The 24,614-nt window shown below is 48.5% G+C and overlaps 10 protein-coding genes across 10 annotated transcripts; 6 read left to right on the top strand and 4 right to left on the bottom strand.

The window, feature by feature from the left end:
* Window positions 1–12: 12 nt before the first annotated feature.
* On the top strand, window positions 13–1,880 carry F5891DRAFT_340417 (uncharacterized protein). Its single transcript, XM_041371422.1, has 5 exons — window positions 13–157; window positions 208–411; window positions 464–555; window positions 604–829; window positions 898–1,880. The coding sequence occupies exons 2-5, from the start codon at window positions 256–258 to the stop codon at window positions 1,768–1,770; spliced, it is 1,347 nt and encodes a 448-aa protein (XP_041225675.1). The 5' UTR covers window positions 13–157; window positions 208–255; the 3' UTR covers window positions 1,771–1,880.
* A 9-nt stretch (window positions 1,881–1,889) lies between these two features.
* Window positions 1,890–4,251, top strand: F5891DRAFT_1036098 (uncharacterized protein). The gene is made up of 4 exons (XM_041361827.1): window positions 1,890–2,073; window positions 2,142–3,559; window positions 3,586–3,862; window positions 3,931–4,251. Exons 1-3 carry the CDS (start codon window positions 2,062–2,064, stop codon window positions 3,827–3,829), a joined length of 1,674 nt encoding a protein of 557 aa, XP_041225674.1. The 5' UTR covers window positions 1,890–2,061; the 3' UTR covers window positions 3,830–3,862; window positions 3,931–4,251.
* A 638-nt stretch (window positions 4,252–4,889) lies between these two features.
* F5891DRAFT_1036095 (uncharacterized protein) lies at window positions 4,890–6,311 on the bottom strand. Its single transcript, XM_041361826.1, has 4 exons — window positions 5,639–6,311; window positions 5,359–5,584; window positions 5,114–5,308; window positions 4,890–5,048 (listed from the first exon to the last, which is right to left on the bottom strand). The coding sequence occupies exons 1-4, from the start codon at window positions 6,035–6,037 to the stop codon at window positions 5,029–5,031; spliced, it is 840 nt and encodes a 279-aa protein (XP_041225673.1). The 5' UTR covers window positions 6,038–6,311; the 3' UTR covers window positions 4,890–5,028.
* A 1,271-nt stretch (window positions 6,312–7,582) lies between these two features.
* Window positions 7,583–8,747, top strand: F5891DRAFT_1173409 (uncharacterized protein). Its single transcript, XM_041365628.1, is given in 5 exon segments — window positions 7,583–7,797; window positions 7,855–7,891; window positions 8,038–8,322; window positions 8,342–8,382; window positions 8,477–8,747. The coding sequence occupies 5 exon segments, from the start codon at window positions 7,611–7,613 to the stop codon at window positions 8,524–8,526; spliced, it is 600 nt and encodes a 199-aa protein (XP_041225672.1). The 5' UTR covers window positions 7,583–7,610; the 3' UTR covers window positions 8,527–8,747.
* A 60-nt stretch (window positions 8,748–8,807) lies between these two features.
* F5891DRAFT_340294 (uncharacterized protein) lies at window positions 8,808–9,884 on the bottom strand. Its single transcript, XM_041371421.1, has 2 exons — window positions 9,622–9,884; window positions 8,808–9,562 (listed from the first exon to the last, which is right to left on the bottom strand). The coding sequence occupies exons 1-2, from the start codon at window positions 9,859–9,861 to the stop codon at window positions 8,843–8,845; spliced, it is 960 nt and encodes a 319-aa protein (XP_041225671.1). The 5' UTR covers window positions 9,862–9,884; the 3' UTR covers window positions 8,808–8,842.
* Window positions 9,885–12,493: 2,609 nt separating this feature from the next.
* On the top strand, window positions 12,494–13,937 carry F5891DRAFT_1036071 (uncharacterized protein). The gene has a single exon (XM_041361825.1). The coding sequence runs from the start codon at window positions 12,661–12,663 to the stop codon at window positions 13,720–13,722; it is 1,062 nt and encodes a 353-aa protein (XP_041225670.1). The 5' UTR covers window positions 12,494–12,660; the 3' UTR covers window positions 13,723–13,937.
* Window positions 13,938–15,154: 1,217 nt separating this feature from the next.
* On the top strand, window positions 15,155–16,240 carry F5891DRAFT_1128765 (uncharacterized protein; the record flags this gene model as incomplete). The annotated part of the gene is made up of 3 exons (XM_041364315.1): window positions 15,155–15,604; window positions 15,653–15,903; window positions 16,150–16,240. 3 exons carry the CDS (start codon window positions 15,155–15,157, stop codon window positions 16,238–16,240), a joined length of 792 nt encoding a protein of 263 aa, XP_041225669.1.
* Window positions 16,241–16,300: 60 nt separating this feature from the next.
* On the bottom strand, window positions 16,301–18,002 carry F5891DRAFT_952997 (glycosyltransferase family 4 protein; the record flags this gene model as incomplete). The annotated part of the gene is made up of 6 exons (XM_041375150.1): window positions 16,301–16,935; window positions 16,986–17,113; window positions 17,172–17,337; window positions 17,386–17,714; window positions 17,774–17,894; window positions 17,951–18,002. The coding sequence occupies 6 exons, from the start codon at window positions 18,000–18,002 to the stop codon at window positions 16,301–16,303; spliced, it is 1,431 nt and encodes a 476-aa protein (XP_041225668.1).
* Window positions 18,003–18,185: 183 nt separating this feature from the next.
* F5891DRAFT_1189176 (uncharacterized protein) lies at window positions 18,186–20,381 on the top strand (the record flags this gene model as incomplete). The annotated part of the gene is made up of 3 exons (XM_041367113.1): window positions 18,186–18,208; window positions 18,263–18,380; window positions 18,432–20,381. 3 exons carry the CDS (start codon window positions 18,186–18,188, stop codon window positions 20,379–20,381), a joined length of 2,091 nt encoding a protein of 696 aa, XP_041225667.1.
* A 188-nt stretch (window positions 20,382–20,569) lies between these two features.
* F5891DRAFT_340105 (uncharacterized protein) lies at window positions 20,570–21,486 on the bottom strand. Its single transcript, XM_041371420.1, has 3 exons — window positions 21,133–21,486; window positions 21,005–21,071; window positions 20,570–20,950 (listed from the first exon to the last, which is right to left on the bottom strand). Exons 1-3 carry the CDS (start codon window positions 21,459–21,461, stop codon window positions 20,732–20,734), a joined length of 615 nt encoding a protein of 204 aa, XP_041225666.1. The 5' UTR covers window positions 21,462–21,486; the 3' UTR covers window positions 20,570–20,731.
* Between the last annotated feature and the right edge of the window lie 3,128 nt (window positions 21,487–24,614).

Genomic DNA, 24,614 nt, shown 5'->3' with positions numbered 1-24,614 from the left:
GGAAATTGCGCGCTAACTGAGATCTCCACCCAACTTCCCTTGTCCTGCGCACCATTTGACTGGTATTCTTCTGCAGCGAACAGATGGCGTGCTCGTTGGTCTTGGACACTTTGGTGGAGCAGCTGTCATTGATAGGTCATGTAACCCTAACCCTAAAGTAAGGTTTGAGCTCATCGGCCCCTACCTTCCCGCGACCGGAAATCTTAGTGTGCGCAGCTTGGCAACATGTAACATCGCCATGGACCACCGTGACCGATGCCCTCTCACACTATTTGTCTTCGAGCCGCCATGGAAAACGCTCACCACTCTCTGCAGAGCAGTAAAGTCAAGTTCGGCAGCCACCTCAACGCCATCGAGCTCGCGACGAAGGAATTCAATATAGATACCAAGTACGTGGATCTGGTTATCAGGGTAAGTGCTTGTTTCGTTGAGGCATGTTGGGTGCAAATGAAGGGCTGTGAAGTTTATTGGGGCGTCGGATCTTGCGAGGGTGCATGTTATTGGCATGATGAACCCGTGTTTTCGTGCTACGCTTGACGACAAGGTTTCGTACACGTGAGTGATTTTCTATCTGCGTATTCACGCTAGCCTACTTTATTGCAGGTCGTCTATCAAACTGAATACCCTTTCCCCAGTTTGGGATGAGACCTGGATCGTAAAGACGGTCCCTTCCACAGCTACCTTGTCCGTGGTAGTACGAGAGGTGGAAAATGGAGCACTCGTAGATAACGACATTGGCGTGTTCCGGACAACTGTAAGTCCAGGTACGAAAGAGGTTGAAATAGTTGGCAAGCGGCTCGGTCGAAGTAAAGGGACATTCTGGTTGAACGTATGTGTGCCCCGCATTTGATCGCCACCGATTGTGCTTATCAACGTTTGGATCTATCATCTCTCAAGATTGAATCCTCTCCGTCGGCTCAGGATTCAATATCACTACCATATTTGTTTGATGGCCCGATTCACTATTCACGACACGACTCACCAACAATGGGCGTTCTTACCAATCTCAGGGACACGCGGCTGTATTCGACATGGAAGATCTATATTAAAGGTGTTCCGCAATTCTTTGGGGATACGGTGCAACGATGGAACCACGATTACAAGGGCGCACAGGCCATTTTCAAAGGGCCTACATCAATTGCGGTGCGTTCCGGCATTATGGCTGGCCACCACATGTTATACGCCCGGACCGTTTCGAATGGTTTTGGGGTTATAACAGATGCCGATGATGTGTTCAAGTTGCTGCGAGGCGGCTTGCGTCGAGACGGCAATAACGCATTTGAAAATCGCATCAAGCCCGCAGTATACACGTATGTTATCGCCGAGGAAGACAATACCTTCCGTTTCTCAGAGACAGGGGCGGCGTTCTTCGTTGACTTTGCATCGAAGCATGCACTGCATAGCAACTGTGCAGAAAGCGTAGTGTACAGCGGAGAGTTTCATCCTCGCCCAGAAGGTGGCTGGGAGAACTTCTCCGATTGCACGGACGATAGCGGTGTGAGATGGGAGTTGGTGATTGATAACGACTCTGGGACGTATTCTCCTAATCCTGATATGCTGGCCAAAGTTGCACAACTTCTGGAACACAATTTTACGGGGATCAACGTAGTTGCGCTAGCAGAGGACGATCCGGAGTTAAAGAAGAGTGTAGATGCGTGCAGGGAGTATGCATTGACGAAAAGGGGAGTGAACCGTACGGAGTTGGAGCCTCATGCCACTGAGGGCGAAGAGACGCTATCGGATCGGGTTTCAGCACTTAAGAAGACCTAATTATTGAGGATGATGTCGTTGTCAGGTGTTAGAGAGCAGGTGACATGGTTGATGTAAAGATAAATGTATTAGATAAAAGGAAATGATGTGTGATGCTCAATTTAGTAGTGGTTCAACGTCGTGGATCTCCTGCAGGCCCATCAAGGAAATCACCGAACACGAGTTTCTCAGCCACAAGCTGCTTGGGCACGAGGAGAAACGGTGTCAAGCACTGCAACGCTCTTTGCCTCCATATCGTTCACAGTAAATTCTCCTGTTTCTTCTGTCTTTTGTGATGTCTTGCGGCCTTTGATGTTATTAGTTGTGAGTCTTCGGTTCTTGTTTTTTTGTTTGCTTGTTTTTTTGTTGATCAAACTCGGCGCTCGTTGCAGGGCTTGAATATCGGTGGACATAATATGGATACTAGGGATAATTTGACTAGGGCTGCCCTAGTTCAATACATACCCTCTCTGAATGACTCCTCCTTGCTCAAACCAGACCCGCAGCCCGTGTTTACCTTTGCTCCGCACTACTCTCAACCTTGGCAGCCAATTCCTAGCTGCAGCAGTAACCCTACATTCTCCTTCTCGGAGGAGGACTTCCCTCCTCTCAAGTCTAAACACACACAAGGCGTGCCTGGTCCATCCAATCTTCTGAAGCAGTCTGGTCCGGTGAACTTATACCCGACACCACCCTCCAGCACTTCTCCATCAAAGTGCACCATCCCACTACCAGAAGAAAGAGGCGAATTTACTCCCATCTTCACTACACATTCACCAGGCGTCTTGGATTCCCCGACCGTTATGCGCCGCGAGGACCTTGCTTGCCATAGACCTCTGACGCCACCACCGACGCAGTTGCTCTATAACCTGGAGTTGCCAGGGTATGAAGATGATATCGATGTTTCGATGTGTGACGAGAGCGGGCATGCAATTCATCAGAGTGATTTTGAAGAGGATTTTTACGACGGGATATCTGCCATGTCGGATAGTTCCGCAGAGTCAGATTCGCCGCTTTCGCCTCTATCACCACCCTGGAAGCCGCCACTGGAACATGGCCTGGTGAACTCTCATTGGAATGATCCGCCCTCCCCCAAATTTTCCTGGTCTCCCTGTTCAGGGAGTGAGGACATCGGTGATATGTCTGTAGCAGTATCCAACGATACAACGTCCTTTTCATCTGATCAGGCGCCCTACCTTCCTGGCCCCCGTCCCAGACTCGTACCGCTTCACATACCCTGGTCATCGCACCAACACATACCCATGCATCAACTAGATGAGCACCCCCCATCCTCCCCCCAATGTTCCGCGTTCTCATCGACAGACATGGTCATCGATGATCCTCCAGAGCTCAGATCCCCTCATCTTTCCCTTTCAGGTCTTCCCGAGCTAGAACATGAAAAAGCGTTACCCCATATACCACCATCATCTCCCAGCAGGCGGTCCTGCTCCTCTCTTCCCGACGATACAGACCTACCATATTCTCCACCTTCTCCCGGCCCATCGCTCCTCTCGCTCCCGGGTGCTGACACAGATGACAACCTCCTCCCCAGTGCATCCGCATTTTTGCCCCTCTCATCATTGCAAACCGTCCCATTCGTCCCTAGCCAGCCACTTTTGTTCATCCACGATCCGAGGGATGTGCCTCTCCCACGCTCACCATCGCCTGAGGATTTCAATCTCTGCCTTTCCGTGCACGACATGGACAACGACCCTGAGCTTGCGCAGCTCTTCGAGTTGCGCAAGCGCTCACTCGCTGCAGTGCAGGGGTCGTGCGAGGGCCTGGAAGGCACAGATGCGTACACACGCAAGTCGAAAAGAAGCGGGAGCGGGAGAGGAGTGCGGAGGTCGGAGCTCTGCTCAGGTTGAAGCTCGGCGACAAGCTCGGCATGGATGTAAATGAGGGAAGGAGTCCTGAACGCCGCAAGAAGGGCGTCATAGGGAGCATATCCCAGCTAGTCGCGCAGATGGTGTTACGGCGACACGAGGCTTCACGACCACTGGCGAAACGCAAGTCGGTACTGTCTGCGCAAGAATATGTGCATTCTCCACTTTCAGCATGTATCGCTTGTGATCCGTAGCTACGAGGATCGGATCAGTGGCCGTTTTTTTAGGTGCGTAGGCTTGGATTGCGCGCATTTTGGGCGGGGTGCTTATTTCGGGTGCGTGGATCGTGGTGCAGACTTCGGAGGTGCATTGTTTGGTGCTGTACGCTCAAATGTTATGTTGTTGGACTATGTCCTTGTATGCCTTTAGCTTGTAATCACCATTGACACCGCTAGCATGGAACCAATCTTCCAAACCCCTTTGTTTCCCATCTATTGGATTTATGTTTGCAGATATCGGAATAGGCGCTCGTGTACGAAGCGAAAAAATCTAACTACGTCGAAAACTACATAAGATCTCTTCGTTGTACATCATACATGCCAGATTCATAATATCTATGCAGTTCCGTTATTACCGTCTTGATTCTTTGCATGCATTCGAATGGTTTCCCTTCGCAGCTTCGATTGTGAAAATCATGAGGAATTTCAAAAGTTCAGATCTGATTAATATTCTTGATCAGAGACAGCTGATCGCATCGAACCGTTTGTGGCGTTGATAAACTCGGTCGAGCATGCAGGTATCTAGTATGTTTGTCGTTGATACGTACAGGAGGTATCATATCATGCTGCGGAAGTGGCTAACGTACGATACGTGGGTGTTTCCTACGTAGTATCTAGCATCCGTTCCGAGCCAAGCCCAACCGAAACCTATCATAGTTTAAAATTACTCCAAAGCCCGAGAAAAAAATGTGTGCATCAATACGTATTGCACAGCGCGCCTGCGGTATCATTGAGTAACCAGAATTTGATTGGCTTACTATTTCGGACAGGGAGCGATTCGATGCTTCCGCAGCTGTTGGAATAGCACACGAGAACTTGCCAGAAGTCCGAACATGGTCACGTACCTTGGGACGCAGGGCGTGAGACCATCAGCTTGAAAGATAGATCTAGAGTTCACAAAAAAAAACTTGCACCGGATATTACTTCTGTCTAAACAGATCGGTAAGATTCGTTGAGCATGGCTGTCTGGTTAAGCTTTGTGCGGGTAGCCTGCCTGAACATTTAATTTGGATGCAAGGTTGGTCGAAGATTCCAATTTTATGTCGAAGAAGTTTATTGCTTCATGTCTTCGAATTCTACGTATGTCATCACGATCAAGATTAGACAAGCATGTACACATGAGAATAAATGGATTGCTCTGTAGTGCGCATAGGGCGTAGTGTGACCCGTAAAACCTACAATATCATTTCTTCGGCTTAATAGATACAAACAAGTACATTCAGTATTCGAATTATATCGTGGATTTAGAGGCCCGCTCACATTCCATATATTCTAACTTGATGGGATGTTTCATGGTACCAGCCAGTATCGCATTGACCTGTTCACGACGCATATTGAGCTTCTCGACCGTTTCCTTGTCCTTGAATGCACTGATAAGTGTAACCAAGGAATCCACTTTCTTCAGGTAGGCGCGGAGCTCGGCCGAGGTAGGATTTGAATTTGCGGTCGCCCAGGCTGCGCTACAGTTAAGCTCCCACCCTAACCGACCAATCTGCGTCGCTTACCTAGCCATTGCCCCTCAACTTCCTGAAGCTTCTTCGCGATACTGTCGACTTGCCGTTTGATGGCCTTTCGATATCTGCTCCACGTCAATACCATCACCGTGCTGATAAACGTCATGACGGATGGCACAATGAATGTTCCGTCGGTGAATCCATCATCACCGAACAATGCATCGGCTAATTTGATGGAAACGACATGCTTCACCTGTGCAGCTTCCATCGTTGGAAACTAAGTACATGAATCTATTATATCATAAAATAAACGGAGTGGCACGTAACTCACATCATCTGTGCTCTTGCACTTCAGCCTCGCCATGACATCATGCGGCTCGCAACCGCTTTCTTGTAAAATGTTGTCGACCAGTTTGTTGATATTCCATTTGGGCCATGACGTCTTAACCCAGGCGTTCCACGCGGAACGACCTTCATGGTCAGTGTCCTTCCCTTTCACAGCGACGTCTGCAAGATCCCCAGCTGTCCTGCAATTGTTCATGAAAGCTTCAACTGCCCGAGCTGTGTCCACCGTCCATTCGGTGACACGGGTTACACCCCTCCAAGGGTCGTATGCCCACGGGTCGCCAGTAACATGTGTTAGAGACTGCCATACTGGATTGGACCATGGCAGCGATGGATCGGCGATCCAGAGTTGGATCAGAGCAAGAGAAAGTGGAGTGGTTGGCATTTGAGGCGGTGTACTGGATTATGAGCCATGGATAGGCTTTTTTATCACCCTCCCTTGAAGCACAACCCACGAGGCTGCTATTCGGTACGCACATGATGGCACGGCACATCCGCCAGAACCTGCAAAAATTGCCATCCGGTTTAGCAGTTTAGCATGATCGGTGCCAGGCGGTGAGCATGTTGAGTGTGGCAGCCAAGTCATCCTCCGTTGGCGTCCTTGTCCAAGGCGTCGGTTTGGGTTCATCCCAACTCGCAATGTCGCATGTGGCATTGATTCGGCGAGGATAAATTGCTGACTAAGCTAGGCCCATCTGGACTCTGCTTCATGTTACATAAATTACAATAACGACTGTTGAAGTGTTGGCCCCCTCTTTTGCGTCCTAGCTCAGAGCAGAGCTCTTCCCTAAATTAGGTCAACATGGCGAATGCTCTTCACGCCTCAAAGGCTCTCCGCATCCATGGCACTCATTCCCTACACCCAATAGGTATCACCGTCGATTTCAGCAAGTCGAAAACGAATGTGAAGTCTGCTGAGGTACGGATCAACAAGCATTTGCCAAGTCAGCGAAGTAGGAAAGAGGTTGCGACGGACGTTTTCTTCACCCATGTACTAAGTACTTGACCCCAACACATGTTCTCACCTGAGTTACTTCTGTGTTTTTTGCCTTCTCGCGGGGATTCGTTTTCCTTGCATATGCGATACAACAAACGTTTTGGAACTAAGCGTGAAGATATTACTTTCGATCGCATGGTTCAAGACAAGGTGAAACAAGAATCAATACATTGCATTCTCGCCTTGATCGCTCGCGGATTCAACCTCACATGCACAAAATACAACAAGGTTCATAAAAAAACAGCATCAGCATCATCGTCGAACTTTTCAGGAGTACAACAACCGAAGTAAGGATCCACGTCTGGCATCGAGCCCGTCTAAATCATAGCTGAGCAGTCCGTCTCTTCCGATCAGAGCCTCGAGCCTACCACTTCCAAAATATTTCAGAAATGTCTTTAGTGAGTCATAAAGTGCCGTTCTTGAGGCTGATACTCTCAAGGTTCCAAATTCTAACGATAGGAAAGGTATCTAGCTTTTTCCGATGTCGGGCCAGTGTTGACAACGCGTTTTCGATAATCTGACCACTGATCAATCACGCATTTGGAGTGGGAAAAGATGTGGGCCAAACACGACGCTTCAACGAGTACAGCTACTCACCCTGTCAATAGATCTTTGCACACAATAAGCTAGGCGAGGCCAACGTCGACAAGGAGCTCATCTCACCTCGGAGCGAAAGGTTTGTTCTCCATGATTGCAAAGCCTACAACGCGATATATTCCAGCGTTCAACGTTCAACTTTGTACGTTCCCCTTGCCCTCCACTGTCACCAATGCTAACTTCCTACTGTTGTACTCTAGTGTTGTCTTCAGTACTTGAAACAATTTTTATCTACGACTAGCGACATTTGTCTTGAACATTCGCTCTTCTTGACACGCTTTCCTCTCTTCATTATCTCTTCTATATGATTATTAGACTATCTTTATAGCGCACTAGACGTAGCCATGGTATCTCATCATATGGCATGGATGTATCCTTCTACGTGGTTGTTGAATTTTATCGAGCACTTATTGTGTTGTGTAATCACATTGCCGTTACAAACGCGGATATCAAAAGGTATACAAGAGGACCGTCGAGCACAGTGAACGGCGGAGCTCAGGGCGCACGTAATCATGTTGGAAATCGTACTAATGACGGTGAACCAGTGGGTTGTTAGCGATTATACAGAACTACTAGTACAGCAGTTTATAACTACAGTCAAACTACAGTCAACAGCGACGACAACGATAACGAAGGAACTCGAAGGTATGTACCAACATTCCCGGACGTGAAGGTATTCCAAACTCAAATATTCTAGGAGGCTCGCAAGACATACGGCGCGGTAGCCGCTTTCAAAGATCTAAGATACCTGTTGACTTCAACCCAGCTCAAATCATATATACTTTTGTAAGGCGGCTATATGAGTTCGAAGGGGAATGTGAGCAAAGGTGGGTTAGATATGAGACGAGAGAAACGAGAGTGTTAGTTAGGACGAATCGATGTGCGAAGGAGACTCTTCTTGATGCGTTAGGACATTCTTTGCGTGGGGGAACTCTCAGTATCGAATTCTTTTGTATCAATGTACATGAATCGTTTATATACGTTTTCGAGCGCGAGACTAGGCCAGAACGAGAGAGAAAGGTAGTGCGGTCGAAGATATCGGTCGCGAAACGGGTATCGTGTAATGAAAGCACAAGGTAAGTTTTAAAATGAAAGAAAATGGAAAGCGGCATGGCTCGGATACGAAGAGCGATGCGGTGAGTCACGTGGACAACTTCGAGCGCGCCTAAAAGTCATAATCCGTGGGTAGAGGATAGGCGATCCTTACACTTTGAACTTGGTCGACACAAGGGAGCCAGGCGGAAATGATGCGAGCGAAAGTTTCAGCATCTGCTATTTGAAACTTGGATGTCTCCAAATCCAATGTTCGTAGGGAGGTATGTTGTATTGGCTCAGCATCAGGATCGATGTCGATAGTTGCAAGATTGACTGGAACTCGTAGTGTATGCAATTGTGGACATAAACCAAGCGCTGTGAATAATCCATGGAGGGTGACTTCGGAAAAAGGACGAGCGTCTTCGAATTCCAGAGTGCGGATATGCGGCCAACTAGACATAGCTTGCAAGAGTATGTCATTGTCTAGGTAGAGGCAGAAATCACGAAGTGCGAGCTTCAGGGTTCGGAGCTGTGTAAGGCAAAGGAGATGCGATATTGGTGTCAACAACTCGTCGTATTGGGGTCCCACGGATCCGTCACCATAAAAAAAATAGAGATTTCTTCTAGAGTCCGACACGCTTTCCAGTGGGACAGAGCATGAAAGACTTGCTCGGCCTCTTCTGAAGACAGAAAGTGGGCTTCAAACTCGAACTCTTTCAGTGAGGGAAATTGCGAATGTTGCATGATTGTGATGATGTCTGTAGCGTTGATGTCTGCAACGTTGTACCGCTGTCGAAAGGAAAAGCTTGTGATGTTAAGGAATGATAAATTCACCATATCTCGGCTTGACAGCGAAGGAAGGTCATTATATCCTTGATCAATTTTCAATTTGAGAAGAGTAGGGAGGGAGGAGAGGCGCTTCCATGTTGCCCAGTCGAGCATTGGACAAGAAAGAGTTACAAGCCGTGTGCACCAATGAATCCTATTGGATATCAGGGACAGCTCATTTGCTGTGCTGTCACCATCGCAAGTGTAGATGCATAAATGCTCCAGAGCGAGCAGCATGTGAGGCAGAAAGAGGTTCAAATATGTGGTGGAAAGACTTAATGACTTCAGCCTCGGAAATACGCATGCCTCGGCGGGGATGACAGAGAGAAGATGCGGATGTTCAGATTTTATGTTCAATATGCGTATACGGGAGGAGTGACGCAGAAATTGATGGGCCTCATGGGCAGATAATGGCTCAACACCTGTCGCCCAGGGCTCGTCCGAGTCGTCCCACTATTATGTAGACGCTCGGTGAGCCGAAAAGAAACGAACAAAGCGTAATGAAGTCGTACACTAACCCTTGTATCACTATGATATATCATTGGATGTAACCTTGTTACACAGCCTAGCAGTGGTTCTAACCCATGGATTTCAGTCCACAGCAAATCCATTGCAGGCTCGTGGAAGATTTTGCATGTCCTTGCAAGCGCTGCAAGTAATTTCTGGGTCGGTGCTGTTTGAGTAGATGGTATTGTATTCACATAGGTGAATATCTCCAGGAGGACTTCGGGAATAAGTAAAGCCTGATGCATCACTGGAGTACGGTAGAGTCATGACTCAAAACTAGGTTTTATGTTAAGTAAATCTAGACCAATTGTATTACATAATTGCACGTTCGCTGTTACTGCGGCGAGTCTGATAAACTGCTGACTAAGCTAGACAAATGGTGGCAAGCACCTCTGCTCCCCTTGCACAGAAAATTTATATTAGTTGCGCCGATATATCAGTCGCGGTGACGTGTCTGGCCCGGATAATGTTGTTCCATTCGGCAGAATGTGACGTCCAAGTCAAACAGTCAAAATTGGCGCAACATGCTGAAACACATCAACTTATGTAACCAATCGGTCTGACTAGAATCACCCGTATACTGGACGGAACATGACTCTTATGACAATAATTCTGCTCGAACAAGGACTTCATCAAATCAATGCATTCATAATGCTACGCTTTACGAAATTGATGACGATACTCGGAAATTCGATTCAGGCGTCAGGTGGTGCTGCAGCAGGTCCAGCACGTGCCCATCTGGACAGATTGCAATGCTCCTGAGCAGGGAACAGCCCGATCAGCGCACATATCCAAGCAGATCGTGCCGTCATTGGCGGGGACTGCATTCACCCCAACAACAGCGGCAAGGATGGCGAGGTAGATAGATTGAATAGGCTTCATGGTACCTGTTACAGCCACGCTTTAGTAATGGCGGTGAGTACTGAGAGATGTTCACCAACAAAAGCTTGGCTGTGCGATGTACACAACTTATTTGCTATAACAAGTGATAGAAGTGCTATATGTCGATTTAGCGATATTTGCATGATGTAGCGCAGGAGGGCTACTCACTGTAAAAGAGGTGTTTGTCACTGAGGCCTGAGGTCTCTAGAATTCAACCGCATTGTATTTATATTCTTCTCGATGTTAGCGCTGCAAACGTTCAGCGATGAAATAAAAATTACGGGTTTATTGAATACCCGTGAAGGCATGTGTGCATTGACTGACATGATGAGAAGGATAGTCACAAGGTCAAGAATGGGCGAGAACTCCTGGTTGTACAGCAGTCGAGACTGTCATGTGCCTCGATATGAACACTATAAGCGCACAGAATATGTAGTAAATTCGCTGGAACTGTCACAAATGAAGCTGGCAATTAGCCCACTTGTTGCCACGCATGATTTATACAAAGACCGACAGTTGCGATTTGAGTGGCGGACTTCAAAGCTCTTCGAGGAATTCGTACCACATGTGCGTGCGGAGTCTGAGCTGAGTCTGAGGCAAATTAGCTACAGTAAACAGTTTAAGCGGGACGTACGCGGTCTCACAGAGTGACCTATAGGCTATAAATCCAATTCATCACTTAGTGCCAAATATTAATCCCTACAGGAGAGTTCCACATGCAGCACACCGCTGCAAGATAACTTGAAAGAGGACTCTAGTCGTTCCTTCTAAGAGTATATCTTCGCGAGAATACCGTAGCCGCAAGCGTACACTGTTGCAAGGTGCACCTCTTCTACATTGTCTCAACAGTGCGCTCTCGTCAATTGCTGTCCGCAGTGCTTCCATCAGCACTCGACGCGCGATTCAGTTGGGCAACAAACTCCGTGGACTTCCCACAAGTGGTAAGAGAGATTATGACCACGAATCAGATAAAACGTAATCCATCTCCTCGCCACACTCATACGCAAATGTCTGTTCGAGAGAATAAGCCTCTTGCTGCAAGCGAGGATTAGGCGCAGCAATAGCAAGGACAAAAGATTGAGAGCTTACAGGTGTGGAATCAGTACTGTGGAGGATTCAGATCAAACATTGTTCGAGAAGTTGTCACAATGGTGTTGAAGAGCAAGCTTAGCGTGAGTTCTCTTGTGACACAAGCAAATTTATAAACATAAAAGGCAAGTGCAAAAATAGTAGACGCAAGGTGCACGGTACTAGCACTGGCTACATCTGATACTGGCGTTGAGATTTGTGATGTTGATGGGGAATTTCTTTGTTTTTGCGTTCTGCAAGGATCTGTATGGCGGTGAGACAAAAGACGATAAGACAACAAAACAAATATACACCAGCTCCTCGACCGGACTCCTGACCGCCGCCACTCCTCCTCAACAATATCAAGGACCCGATCATGCTCCTGAATCAAATCGACATTTCCCAAAGCTCCAATTTGTCCTCATGTTGTGGCTCAACAGTGGCGGCAGCAAGCTCATCCGGGATGGCGTCCTCGACAACCTCGTATCCCCCTCCTTCTTTGACTGCAGTGCGGCATCTCGGTTCTTCTACTTGAAGTCCAGGAAATTAATGTCAGATAAGAACTTCACCTTGAAGCTGGATGGCATGCAGTACGACTACTACACAGTCCCATGTGCAAGCTGAAATCTTGATTTCTGACATGGGGGAGACATCTAACATTGTGTGACAAGAGCTGCTTGGAAAGGAGTTTCGTTGGCTGAGAGCCGCTCTTTTACGATACGTATCATATCTGACACTCGGAACCAGTTCATGGCCATCTCGACGGTTTCTTTGGAATGGTTCCCTTTGACAGAGAGAAAAAGTGTGTCGCGAAATGAGTCAAGGTCAAAGCATGATATTATTGTTTGTTGTATCATAGTAGCGGACAACTTGAACATGTATTAGCTTAGTCGTGTCAAACTGTCAATGGTCACGGTTGTGACAGTACGTCACTATTCACCGTGGCGCGCCTTTCTGAGCGACAGAAATTACAGAATAGTGGACGCCTCTGCTCACAAAGGGATTAGTAGTCCACAAGTCCACATCATCCAGACATATAAATTCAGCATCCAACATGCAATCTCTCATAAACTCATCCCAATCCCAAATTCACAATGTCCTTCACCACTTATCCCTGTTCCCACTACCGCCCGCTCCCCTTCCCTCTTAACGACACCCAGTTCCCGTTCGACGGTGACAGCGCCCATAAGAAGGTTGAAATCCAACAAGCTAACCGTGCTATCCGCAATCAGGCTGTTTGTGAACATGAGTGGCACGATCTTGCTGTTTTCCAGGCTCACCTCGAAGAGCAACGACTCCTCGCTCGACGCCGCCGTTTAGATGCTGAGAACTTCTTTGCAGGGACCACCAATCCTAGATGTTCTCACAGGTTCAATAACTCGGCTTCGTGTGACTTACTACAACCCAAGGTCTCTGGCTCGGACGAGCCCTCGCTCAAGGACATGATCTCTTCACATCTCGAGGAACAGCGCCGTCTTTTGGCAGAGCACCGGTCCGAAGTGCGCGATGTGCTCCAGGCGATTCTTACCCACCTCTCTAAAGGCACTACGATCAAAGCTCCTATCGAACGCGATCCCGTATCATCATCAGTCAATGTCAACGAGAAGGGACCCGTACTTTTGCAAGAGGGAAAAGGAGAAGCCAGGGAGATCTCTGACTCTGACACCCAAGAAGAGTCTGCTGCGTGGCCAGCACAGGTCGCCTCCTCCCTCTCCCAGATCTCTTCCCTCTCCACCCGTCTCGAGAGCCTCCTCGCTGCCTTCCAGTTCCCTGCTGAGCTCGATTTCTCTCCAGCCCTCGACACCGCTGGTGTATTTGCATTGACTTATACCCCGGCCAATGCACCTGTTCGCGCTCAGGAGCATGCGCTTTCGTTGCTCTTCGCAGACTTGGACAACATTCCAAGCTTTGGGTCAGGCGTAGTGAGGAATGCAAGGCGTGCGGTCGTGACTCGTGTGGATCAAGCGCTTAAAGAGCTTGATAAAGGTGTGGAGGAGCGTAAGGGCCGTGCTCGTGCTAAGAAGGCCGACCCCGTTACAATGCCTATTAAGCAGCCTACTCGCCCAAATTATGCTGATTCCTCGGAGCCCGGGAACGTTACCTCTGCAAATGTTGCGCTCGCTCAAGTCTCCGTTGTAGACGAAGTTCCCATTTAGACCTGCAGTTCCAATCGCCGCCTGATATCATTCAAGTTCTCTTGTGCCTCGGTATTTTCTTTACATTTCACTCATGTTCTATGTCTCGGATCTTATCCTTGTACATACTATATATTAGTTTATGATTACTGTACTCTGGTCAGTATATGTAACGAGTCAGACCAAGTTGCCAATATTGCAATGTATGTATTTTGTACAATATTGTCGATGAGCTGGAGTGACTCCTAAATATCGCGGGTTCGGGATGATCATCCCAGTAAAATACTAGCACTGCTTGTGGGTGAACGTTAACTCCAGTATTTATTGCATCTTCAGTCATAGTACCTGTTATGACTATACTTCAGTGATGGTTGTGGGTACTAGGAAAATACCCACCAGGAAACATTTAATTGTGTGATATACGCAGAATTGTCACTATGGCAAGTCCTAAAAGAGCTATATGTCGTTTTCAATGATGTGCGCATAATGTAGTGCAAGAGGTCTACCCACTGCAAACGAGGTAGTTGTATCTGAGGCTTTTGCCATTCAACTGCGTCGAATTTATCCTGTGCTTGATGTTGGAGCTGGAGCGATGAGCTGACTTCCTGAGGGATTTTTGGGCAATGTACTAGGGCATTTGCAAATTCAGTGGTATGACATAGGACACAGGTGCCCTTTAGATTAGATTATGCTGTCCGGCATGGGGTAGATTACCCCAACTAGACATAAAACTGGACTGCAAAGAAATTTCACCGACAACTAAGTCTAGGCAGTAATCAGCGTTGGTTCAGCGATTGGTTAAATCACCGTTACAGATGTCCGTGGAGGCGCGTGTGTCCTGGAGAACATTATTCCATTTACAAATGTTTCGATGATCAGAAGGACAGTCTGAATGACAATTTCACTCGTCTTTCTGTGCCTGCGAAGGTTCAGACTAGTACCATTTGAATTTCGTCTGCTCATGAACTCACCGATCTTGTTCTGGACTGCCAGATTCAAATTGAATCTCGTCTGCACATGTCTGCGTGGCGCACATGGTGTCCATGCTTCTCTAGAAAAGTGATATTCTCTCTGCAGGATGGCATCAATGGTTCTGCTTTTTATGATAGCGTTAGCTATACCGACTGTTTTGACTGCACCTGCAGACCCTGGGGGTGTCAGCACGGCCACAACTGCCCAGCTGGCCTCTGCGGTCATCCTTCCCTCCATTAGCCAGTCTCTCTACAGTCCCGCGTCAACATCTACCTCTGTCGGCACAACCTACCTTTTGATCTCTTCACAAACTGTCATCACAAAAGTCAATACAATCGTACTCACCGATGTCGTGACAACTGCGATTACAATCACTCCCACATCTACGACTACAGTCGTCGAGACAGTGACTGCAACGACCACTGTGACCAGCACCAGCACGCCATGGGGCGATCGGACGGCATGGGCGACTCCTCCGGACATGAAAGACTTATCTGCATTTAACGTCACTCACTTTCCCAGTGGGAAGAAGAATGTCGCCATTATCGACAGTGTCTCTGCACTCGCCATTGTACCAGGAGGATCTGTGTATGCCCAGGATATAATCGAGTCACAGAGCACAACAAATATACACGACGTTACGGGCTTCACCGCAGCCTTACAGCTTGTTTACCCAGCATACTCCGTCAATCCTTCCAGCAAATCCCCAGGTGGGGCGGAGTTTTATGCGTCGCCATTGAACCTGAGCGATGCCAGGAATGTCACAATGGAATACAGCGTCTACTTTCCCGCGGATTTCGACTGGGTGAAGGGCGGAAAGCTGCCAGGTCTCTACGGTGGCCATACAGGCTGTTCCGGGGGAGTTGCTGCCGAAGACTGCTTTAGCACACGACTGATGTGGAGGCAAGATGGCGCCGGCGAACTGTATCTAGTCTGTCGATTCACTCATAATGTTTTTAAGGGGCTGACCTGTTCACAGTACGCTCCAAAGAGGAAGCAAACAAATGCGTTATGCTCGGATCCCCAATCAGTCTGCGATGCCGAGTACGGGCTCTCAATCGGAAGGGGATCCTTCCACTACGGCACAGGCAATTGGACGACATTGCGCCAGGACGTCGTGCTCAACACGCCTGGAAAGCAGGATGGAGCGTTTGCTTTATTCGTTAACGGGATGCAGGTGATCAACCGGACAGACATATTTTATCGCGACGCACCTCAGCAGAAAAAGAAGTCAAAATCAAAAACCACTTCCAAGTCTTTGACGCCGCCAACTCCACAACAAACACAAGGTGGTCTGCTGGGAATTCTGGCAGTGACGGCCACCGCGCAAGAAGCTGTGGCTTCTCAATCATCCGTCATAAATACAGCACGAGAAGCGCCGACGATCCTCATCGCTGACAGGATCTCTGTCTTGAGTAATAGTACCAGTGATTCCAGCGATGAACCGGCGGTGGGTTTTGTTGGGCTTTTCTTCAGCACTTTCTTCGGCGGGCACGGAGATGGCTGGGCCACTCCCAAGCAACAGTACACGTGGTTCAAAGACTTTGCCATTACGCGTAACTTTTGATAGGATCCTGACCTATCGAATAAACTGCAAAAAAGGTTCTGTCCGTTCGCAATCAAAGAGCTACCCTGAAAATGATCCATACCGAAAGATTAAAGCCACTAGTAAACCCAGAACTGCAAGCATCACGAGCCACATCCCCGTTCTTGACACTGGTCCCATAGATACCGCTTCTTCCAAAACTCCCTCGAGGGATTTCGCCATCGCCTCCATTCCAAACATCTGCTGTGCACGGTCCCGAGCTCTCTGCGAGAGCGCCTTTCTATCTGTCTCTGAGAGTTTACAAATTTCCTCCAATGCTTGAGCCCACACCGATGGCTGGGGACGGTAGAGCCATCCGGTCCTCTGATCTGCTGGCTGGTCGACGATAGTCTCTGTGGGGCCACCGCTGTCGCAAGCAAGTATTGGCAGGCCGCATATCATGCCTTCCACTGGTCCAATTCCGAAATGTTCGTTAGCTGGGGTATATAACAGAGCAAGCGTAGATTGAGCCTGCAGTAAACCTGAACGCTGAGTGGTGGTAAAGTTTAAGAGGAACAATATATCCGGCTCATTCGAGGTTATCTTAGGGAACGACGGTACTGCCACGCGGGACTGCAACGGGGTGACAATGTTGTAAGTCAAACCACTGGACTGTGCCAGTTCAATGAGAGATTTCAGCGTGCGTATGTTATCCTCTAGACGAGGATCATAGCCACCTGGAAGATGGTTAGTGACGATCTCGTATAAGAACTTTTACCTGACCAACCAGCGAGAACCAGCCTCACGTCTGATGTTTTCGGATCCTTGTTCCGCAGTATCGCGAATGCTTCTATTGCCAAAGCAGCATTTTTCTTCATCTCAAACCGGTTCAGGGACAGTAATGTTCGCTGTTGTCTTCACCGAGAATGTTTGAATGATCTATGCACGAAAAAACGAAAGAAAATACACTCACGAGGAAACCTGAAGGATATCGGAATCTGATGGATCGATTGGTGAAATATAGGCTGCGATATTGATTCCAGGATAGACAACTTTCAACTGGTGTCTAAGGGAAGAGAAATGCGACTTGGTTACTCGTGCAGTAAATTTTGAGTTGGCAAGAATCAGGTCAGCCTGTGCTAGGTCTCCGGTAAATGTGAATTCTGGACAAGTGGTGATACACATACTCGTAGTCACTTCCTCTAACCAATCCATTGGGAAGCGATAGATGGATTTCAGGATACCGACATTCTTCCGCGGCCGGTCCTCTACATAGGCACCGTTTGCAAGAAGCTTATCCGGAAAATGGCAGTAGAAAACGACACGCTTCCCACACAACATTCGGAGGAATGGTATGCAAGTAGAGAGTTGATCAACAAAGAAGACGTCATATTGGTGCGCTGACGTCCACATGAGGTGCATTGTGAGATGTAGCTGCCTTGTATGTGCAAACATGATATGAAACTTTCCGTGTATAGACCGAGGTAGCGGCGGAATCACATGATGGACGCGCAATCTTCCTGTAAAGGAGAGCTGTAAGATGGTGACGCGGTCACTGAACAAGTATTTCCTGACGTACCGTCTCTTGTTTCTTCAAAACAGTGGTGCTGGTCATGGTGGGAGGTATATATATCGACAGAGTGACCCAGGGATTGTAAACCCAATGCAGCATCTACAACCAGCCTTTCGGCTCCTCCTACGTGTCATAGTGTGAGTTGAGCTCAATATTCGAATTTACCATTAAATACACACCGATTCCCAAGTCAGGGTGAATAAATGCGATGCGTAGCTTTGAGCTTACCATCATTCAAATTAAACGAGCGTTAGTGTGTTGTTTAGCTTAGTGCTCGCCGCCTACTGTCGTGGAGGGCGTGACGTGACATTATCCCGCGTGATTTTGACGCGTCACTTACCAGACGCGCCTGGACCGCCCTGCTTCCATGATTTGATCTAGTGATATTTCATATGCATATACTGAACCGCAAACATGTCACAAGCCGCAGCAAAAGGGTTTGTACTTGTATTTGCATAATTCATGCTGCTGACTTACCATGCTTCTCCTAGTACTCGTGCGGGCTTCACGTCAGACGAGGACACCCTCCTCATGAAATATATCGCGACATACAATCCTACTAAGCAGAACAGAAGCGGAAACGTTTTGTACAAACGCCTTGCGGAAAATGTGAGTTTCTCTCATGTCTATCGCGTGAAACAAATTATAACGCTAATATAGGTCGATAACAAATGGAACTGGTCCAGGACGCACACATGGATGTCGTGGCAGACCCGATACAGGAACAATATGGAGGAATTCGATAGGAGAATACTCAAATATCAGAAGAAAAAAGGAATGAACACGGAGAAGCAAACAGGGAAGGAGCCTCAGTCTCCGCCTCCCGACGGAGAAGCTGCGAGGGACCGGTCGAAGGAGACCGGGAAAGGAAAAAAACGGGCTGGCAGTCAAGAAGTTTCTGGGAATCGGAAAGTAAAGCGAGCCAGACTGGAGAAAGACCAGCCAGTTACTGTGAGTAGTCGCTCGCCCTTGATCAAGACCAATGGGACACACGAAACTCCCGCCGTTGGACCAAGCGATCAAGCTCGTAGTTCTCCACCTTATCAGGGTCCATCAGAAGCTGTGTCCGACGTGCCTCCGCCTTCCCCGAAACCAGCAAACACGTTCAATATTCCTTCGCTCCCTTCTCGCTCGGATACTCTGCCCGTCCTGTCGTCCCAAGTCAATTCTCCTGTCAGGACCCCACCACCAATCTCGTCCCAGCTTCCACCAAGTTCTCAGCCTCTTGCCTCATCTTCACAGCAGGTAGTCACCCCAAAGCCGCCACCAGTGCCCAAACGAGTCTTGAAGCACAAGTCTGTTTCTCCCATCTTCCGCTCGCTCTCGCCAACAAACGATCGTCCTACTCCTTCGAAGGCGAAAGTTCTCCCAAAAGTGGTAGAAGGGCACTTTACAACGGCGCTTACTGATCGGCTAGGTCGTGTGCGACTTGGTAGTCGTTCTGAGGAGAAACCGATGACGACTTGGCCTCCCGTTCTGGGAAAGAAGGGCAAAGAGAAAGAGGTAGGACGAGGACCGACTGCATTAACATCTTCGGCGGAACGCAAGCCAGAATATCAACGATCTTCAGCTCCTCTTATGGGCCAAGCATCAGTTATGGCCCAACCTGCCCCCGGACCTTCAAAACTAACCACTGCTACCAGAGAGACAGCTGGTGGCTATGACCTGCCACACATGGACCTTCGCACTCTATCAACCTCAACTTACCGAATGCCCCGTTCTAGAGCCAGTAGTTCGGCATCTCATTTACCCCTCCGCCACTCTCTCGCCGTCCATTCCACACCATCGGCCATCCCAGCTCACCTCTCTAACTACGTTATCACATCTGGGCGTACGACACCATCAATTCCACTTACATCCATAACGCCCGTCGACTTACCCCTGTCCGCCTCTGTCGGATTCAAATCCTTGCTATCAGGTATCGCCGCCGCACACGGATACTCACCAGACGTCGTGCTCGAGGTTTACAAGCGCGTCAAAAGCTTAGAAGAGACTGAGAAGTATGTGAGGGGCATGCGCCATGCTTCTGAGAGCTGGATTGAAGCGGCACTCGAGCGGAGGGAGCGGGAAGCGCGTAGAACCAGGAGAACTTCGAAGGAGAACAAAGACAGCGATGGTAGCGACGACGAACCGCCTCGCAGCTCTCGTTATCGACCATCTTTGCAGCAAACTTTGCTAGAGCGGCGTTTGCCAAATGGGCTGCGGGTACGGCATGAACCTGAATCTTCATCGGAGGATCATCAAGATCAGGACGATCTCGAGTACGACGGCGAAAATGAACCCGGGCCTGCGTCCGATGATGCAGAGCAACTCGATGAGGCTAATCGGCATGAGTTCTCACTCCAAGAACCTCCTCGTGCCGTGCACATCAAGCGCGAAAGTCAACCACCACCTCCATTTTACGCGCCGCGTGGGGATTCGGCACTGAATGGGGAAGAGGTACTGAATGGTGCTCTATCGGACGTTCACCGCACACGCTCAGTATCTCCGCCCTGGAACGCGGATGAGGGTCTGACCCCCCTTTCTGGGAATGAGGAGGTGCATAAAATGCTTGAAAGGCGATTGGGCAAGCGAGGGATGAGAAAAAAGGTTGCGCAGCTGCTGCGATAGCACTGGAGTTCAGTGCTCAGTACACGAGCATGTGGACAGTATCTTTTTTCGCAATACAGGAATTCGCCCACGTGATCAACGTGAGTTCAGACTTTTGATTCAGCAGGGGAAGTGGTTGATTGCCGCGACTTCCGTATATGCTAAGTATATATTCATCAGATCTCTTGCAGGAGTCCGTGCAGTTGACTTAGTAGGTTACATTTATTTTAAGACTGAAGTTGGACTGCCGCAGAAGTTTTGCATATGAACAGGTAATAAATAAATGGTAGCGCTTCGGACAGGTTTCGTCTAGTCAAAACCCAAGGACCGGAGCAATCGCGTAGAAAAAAATCAATCCAAGCTCATCACTATTAACCGACACCTAAGTCCTGCTCCTTCACCTTCGCATTCTTCCTCTTCTGCACAATCAGCGCACATGATATGAACACCTTTTCGCGTATGAGATCAGCTTCGGCTCGTAGGTCCAAGTGAGCGCGATACGTTATCCTTCTCCGATCGCGCGTCACAGCGAAATCGGGGGGATAGAAACGAGCGATTGTACTAGTATCAGCACCGCTTCCCTTGTACAGCTGTTGAAAACCGTCAGAACCCGTGCACATTTATTTAGATCGCCCTAAACCCACATCGATTCTGCCGTCCCGGCCTTTCTTCCAGCGGTACGTCTCTCTCCCCTCGCGGAACGACGCAGGACTAGATCATCAGATGTTGTAACTCGTCCACCATGTGCAAAAGCTCGTCAGATGCAACTTACAACGATGAGAATATAGGCGTCTTCAGCCAGCCGCCAAGCCTCATAGTTTCACCGCCCAGCGTCAACACGTCCGGGATGATATTCCTGCGCTGCACCGTTGCCAGTATCCTCTCTCCCTGGCTGAAAATGGTCTTGCGGCTCATCCCTGCCAGACCAGCCCTGACGGTTCCAACAGAGTATCGTGTGTGACTCTCTCCCCGCACCGTGGCATTCGTCAATCTCCTCGCATTGCTATCAAAGTCCAGTATCGTCGTTGCACCGAATGCCGGATCTGGAGGAGCGAGTTCGGAATCAGGATCGCTGTCAACGAGAGTTATCTGGGAGTCCATGATGTGCTCAGATGGGATGTTGTTTGTATCAAAATAGAGACTTACCTTTTAGGTAGGTGTGCGCGTGTACTAGGGCGCGCAGTTGACAACTTTGTAGGAAACGGTGTTTATGTGGAAGATGCTGTTTGATATACACACAGCTTTATAAGCCCGAAATGGAAAGAACCAGCCGGTCGTAACAGGTGGTGACAGGTTGATCTCAGGAACCCTGCACTGCTGTCAATTTGACGTGTCAGCTGATAACTCGAGCAAGAGATGTGAATGTACTCGAGCTCCTCGTCTATTCGTCTGACTTGCCATCACCGTCAGAATGAGCATCGGTAAGCATGAATGGCAGCCAGGTCGAACACTCTCGAGTGAAGTGGTGGAATCAGTGATCAATGACTAGCTCCCCAATAACGATAAAGACCTTTCTCGTTCACAGAGAACGTACATTATCGGTGTTAGGGACACTGCATGCCATACTTGCTGGACTCGGATATCGCAACTGCAGAGGATACGTTGCCAAAGAGAGAACAAGATCTACGGGTCAAGTAATTAGAAGAGAAGACTCCCATGGCTAGAAACAGTGGTCGACCTTGGATACCACACCTGGATTAAGCACTTGAGTAGCTGCAACGGACGGGATGTGTGAGAACATATACAGAGTTGCATTTGTAACATAAGAAAAAACGTCAACAGCATGTATCGAACGGGAGTGCGGAATCTACACAGATGAGCAGAAATAGATCCCTGACATCTACGAATCGAAGGGAGAATAGAATTACGGGTGGTTCTCATCACATACCTGGGAATAGGAATGCACAAAGACCTGGGGATGATAACCAGGATCACTTCAAGGATAAGCATGATCTGCCAGCGCCTTTATACCCATAAGTTTGGAGTTGCGAGTTAATGATCTTGGAGGGCGGATATGGGTTAAAACTGGCGGGAAAAAGTAGAGAACAAACACTGACAAGCAAAGGAGCTCGAAAAATTATACGGTTTGTGTTTCCGGAGAGACAACACCAGCGCTTCTGATATATGTAGTCGGACAGGTAGAAAGATGACACCTGTCCGGCTACATAAATCCTGCGCTCAGTGGGAATAGTTGTTGATTGTCTCGGAAATGTATGACAACCTAACAACATGGCTAGAGTCGGTTCAACGCAAGTTCAAAGATATGACAGAATGTTCACCTGCCAGCGCTCTTGTACCCATCAGTTTGGCGTCACGAGTTAAAGATCTTGAAGGGCGGATATGGGCTAAAGCTGGCAATGAAAAGTAGAGAAAAGACTGACAAGTAAAGGAGGCCGAAACATGCGAGAGATTGTATACGGTTTGTGTTTCCGGAGAGAGAACACCGGCAGCTTCTGATATATGTAGTCAGACAGGTAGAACGGTGGGACCTGGCTGACTACATAGATCCCGCGCTCGATGGGAATAGTTGTTGATTGTCTCGGAAATGCATGACGACCCTAACAACATGGCTAGAGTCGGTTCAACAAGATATGACAGAATGTTCACCTGCCAGCGCCTGTGTACCCATCAGTTTGGAGTCGTGAGTTGAAGATCTTGAAGGGCAGATATGGGTTAAAGCTGGCAAGGAAAAGTAGAGAAAACACTGACAAGCAAAGGAGGCCGAAACATGCGAGAGCTCGTGTGCGGTTTGTGTTTCCGGAGAGAGATCACCACCAGCTCCTGATATATGTAGTCGGACAGGTAGAATGACTCTAACCATCTCGAGCTACATAGATCCCGAGCTCAATGGGAATAGTCGTTTTCTGTCTCGGAAATGCATGACGACCTAACGATATGGCTAGGGTCGGTTTAACGCAAGTTTCAAAGATATGACGGAATGTCCACATGACAAACAAGTTGCACTTCCAGCAGGAGAAAGGACACCAGCAGCTTGTACATGTGAACATGAGATCTACATAGTTAGGCGATGATGTAGAAGTCTCATATTCAATAGTAATAGCTAGTATATATGAACACCCAGGAAGATGACGTCAGCACTACATAGTGGAAGGATGGGCAGATGACTCACCTGTTTGCCAGTACCTTCGGGGAAAGAACACCACCAGCTCGCAAATGAGACCACGGAAATCCTTGTCGTATACGAAGACCTAGGCCTTGATGAACAGAGTCAGTGAAAGTATGAGTCACCTGTACGCCAATACCTTCTCACCTGTAGCTAGACTGTGCCGACCATCGCCGATGTTGACAAATATTCTGGAAGCCACCTGCAGGAGAATCTCGTAGTTCGAGCACTTTGTGAGGAAGGAAATCGCGCACTCACATGGGGCCGATTGTGGAGCAAAGAAAAGGCGGGAGCTGAAATGAAGATCGATCGATCAGCGCTAGCTCTGATTCAAAGAAAAGGCTAGATGAGATCGAAAACAAAGGATCACGTAAAAGAATTCATTTGCTATGATGGATGGAGCTGGGACTGCTATGTGCGTAAAGGTCCGAATGTGGCATGCAGCTGTCAACAGTCTGACATCTACGTCAGGTTCGGACTGCAGAACGGTCTGCAGTGATAACGATTATAAGGCTGAAGCTAATTGGCGCCCAAGGACAGACGAAGATGAAGATGGGAGTGAATCGTACTTACGGGAGCTGAGAAGAGAGGAGCGGCCTACATTTCAACTTGCTGGTTTATTAGACACGCGCAGAAGAAGCATCAGGGATGGAGAATCTCCACGCGAGCGCTTGTCCAGGCCTAGCAGGGCCCTGATTTCCAAAGTTCCAACGACGGATCCGCGGGAAACTCTACTTTGTGTAGAAACATAGTGGTGACTGATGGCAGATATCCTGGCTTTACTACAGTCAGACTTGCGTACTTTTCTACCTTGAGTTGGAATCCCACCCGAGATCCCTGCCAAACATCATTCGTAGTGGTCTTGTCTATGACGGCTGCTACCATCAAGAACGCGATTGAGAATCAGGGGACAAGTCTGGAAGACGACGGGCTTCTACTCACAGATTCTCAGGTATTTACCTCAGTGTGGAGCAAGTCACACACAACGAAGCACTCTTATCGGGCCATGTTATCAAGAGACATGCTGAAAGGCTCCTTGATCAGACGTACGTCACGTCGCCATCCGCATACTCCAACCCCGGCGAAGGAGTTCTGAATCGCTAGCCGGGAATAGAAAGCAGGGTGCGTTT

The sequence above is a fragment of the Suillus fuscotomentosus genome (genome assembly GCF_016647785.1).
Source record: "Suillus fuscotomentosus strain FC203 chromosome Unknown F5891scaffold_29, whole genome shotgun sequence".
NCBI classification, from domain to species: domain Eukaryota; kingdom Fungi; phylum Basidiomycota; class Agaricomycetes; order Boletales; family Suillaceae; genus Suillus; species Suillus fuscotomentosus.
Note: the sequence above shows the minus strand (reverse complement) of the source record. Positions and strands in the feature narration are given on the sequence as shown.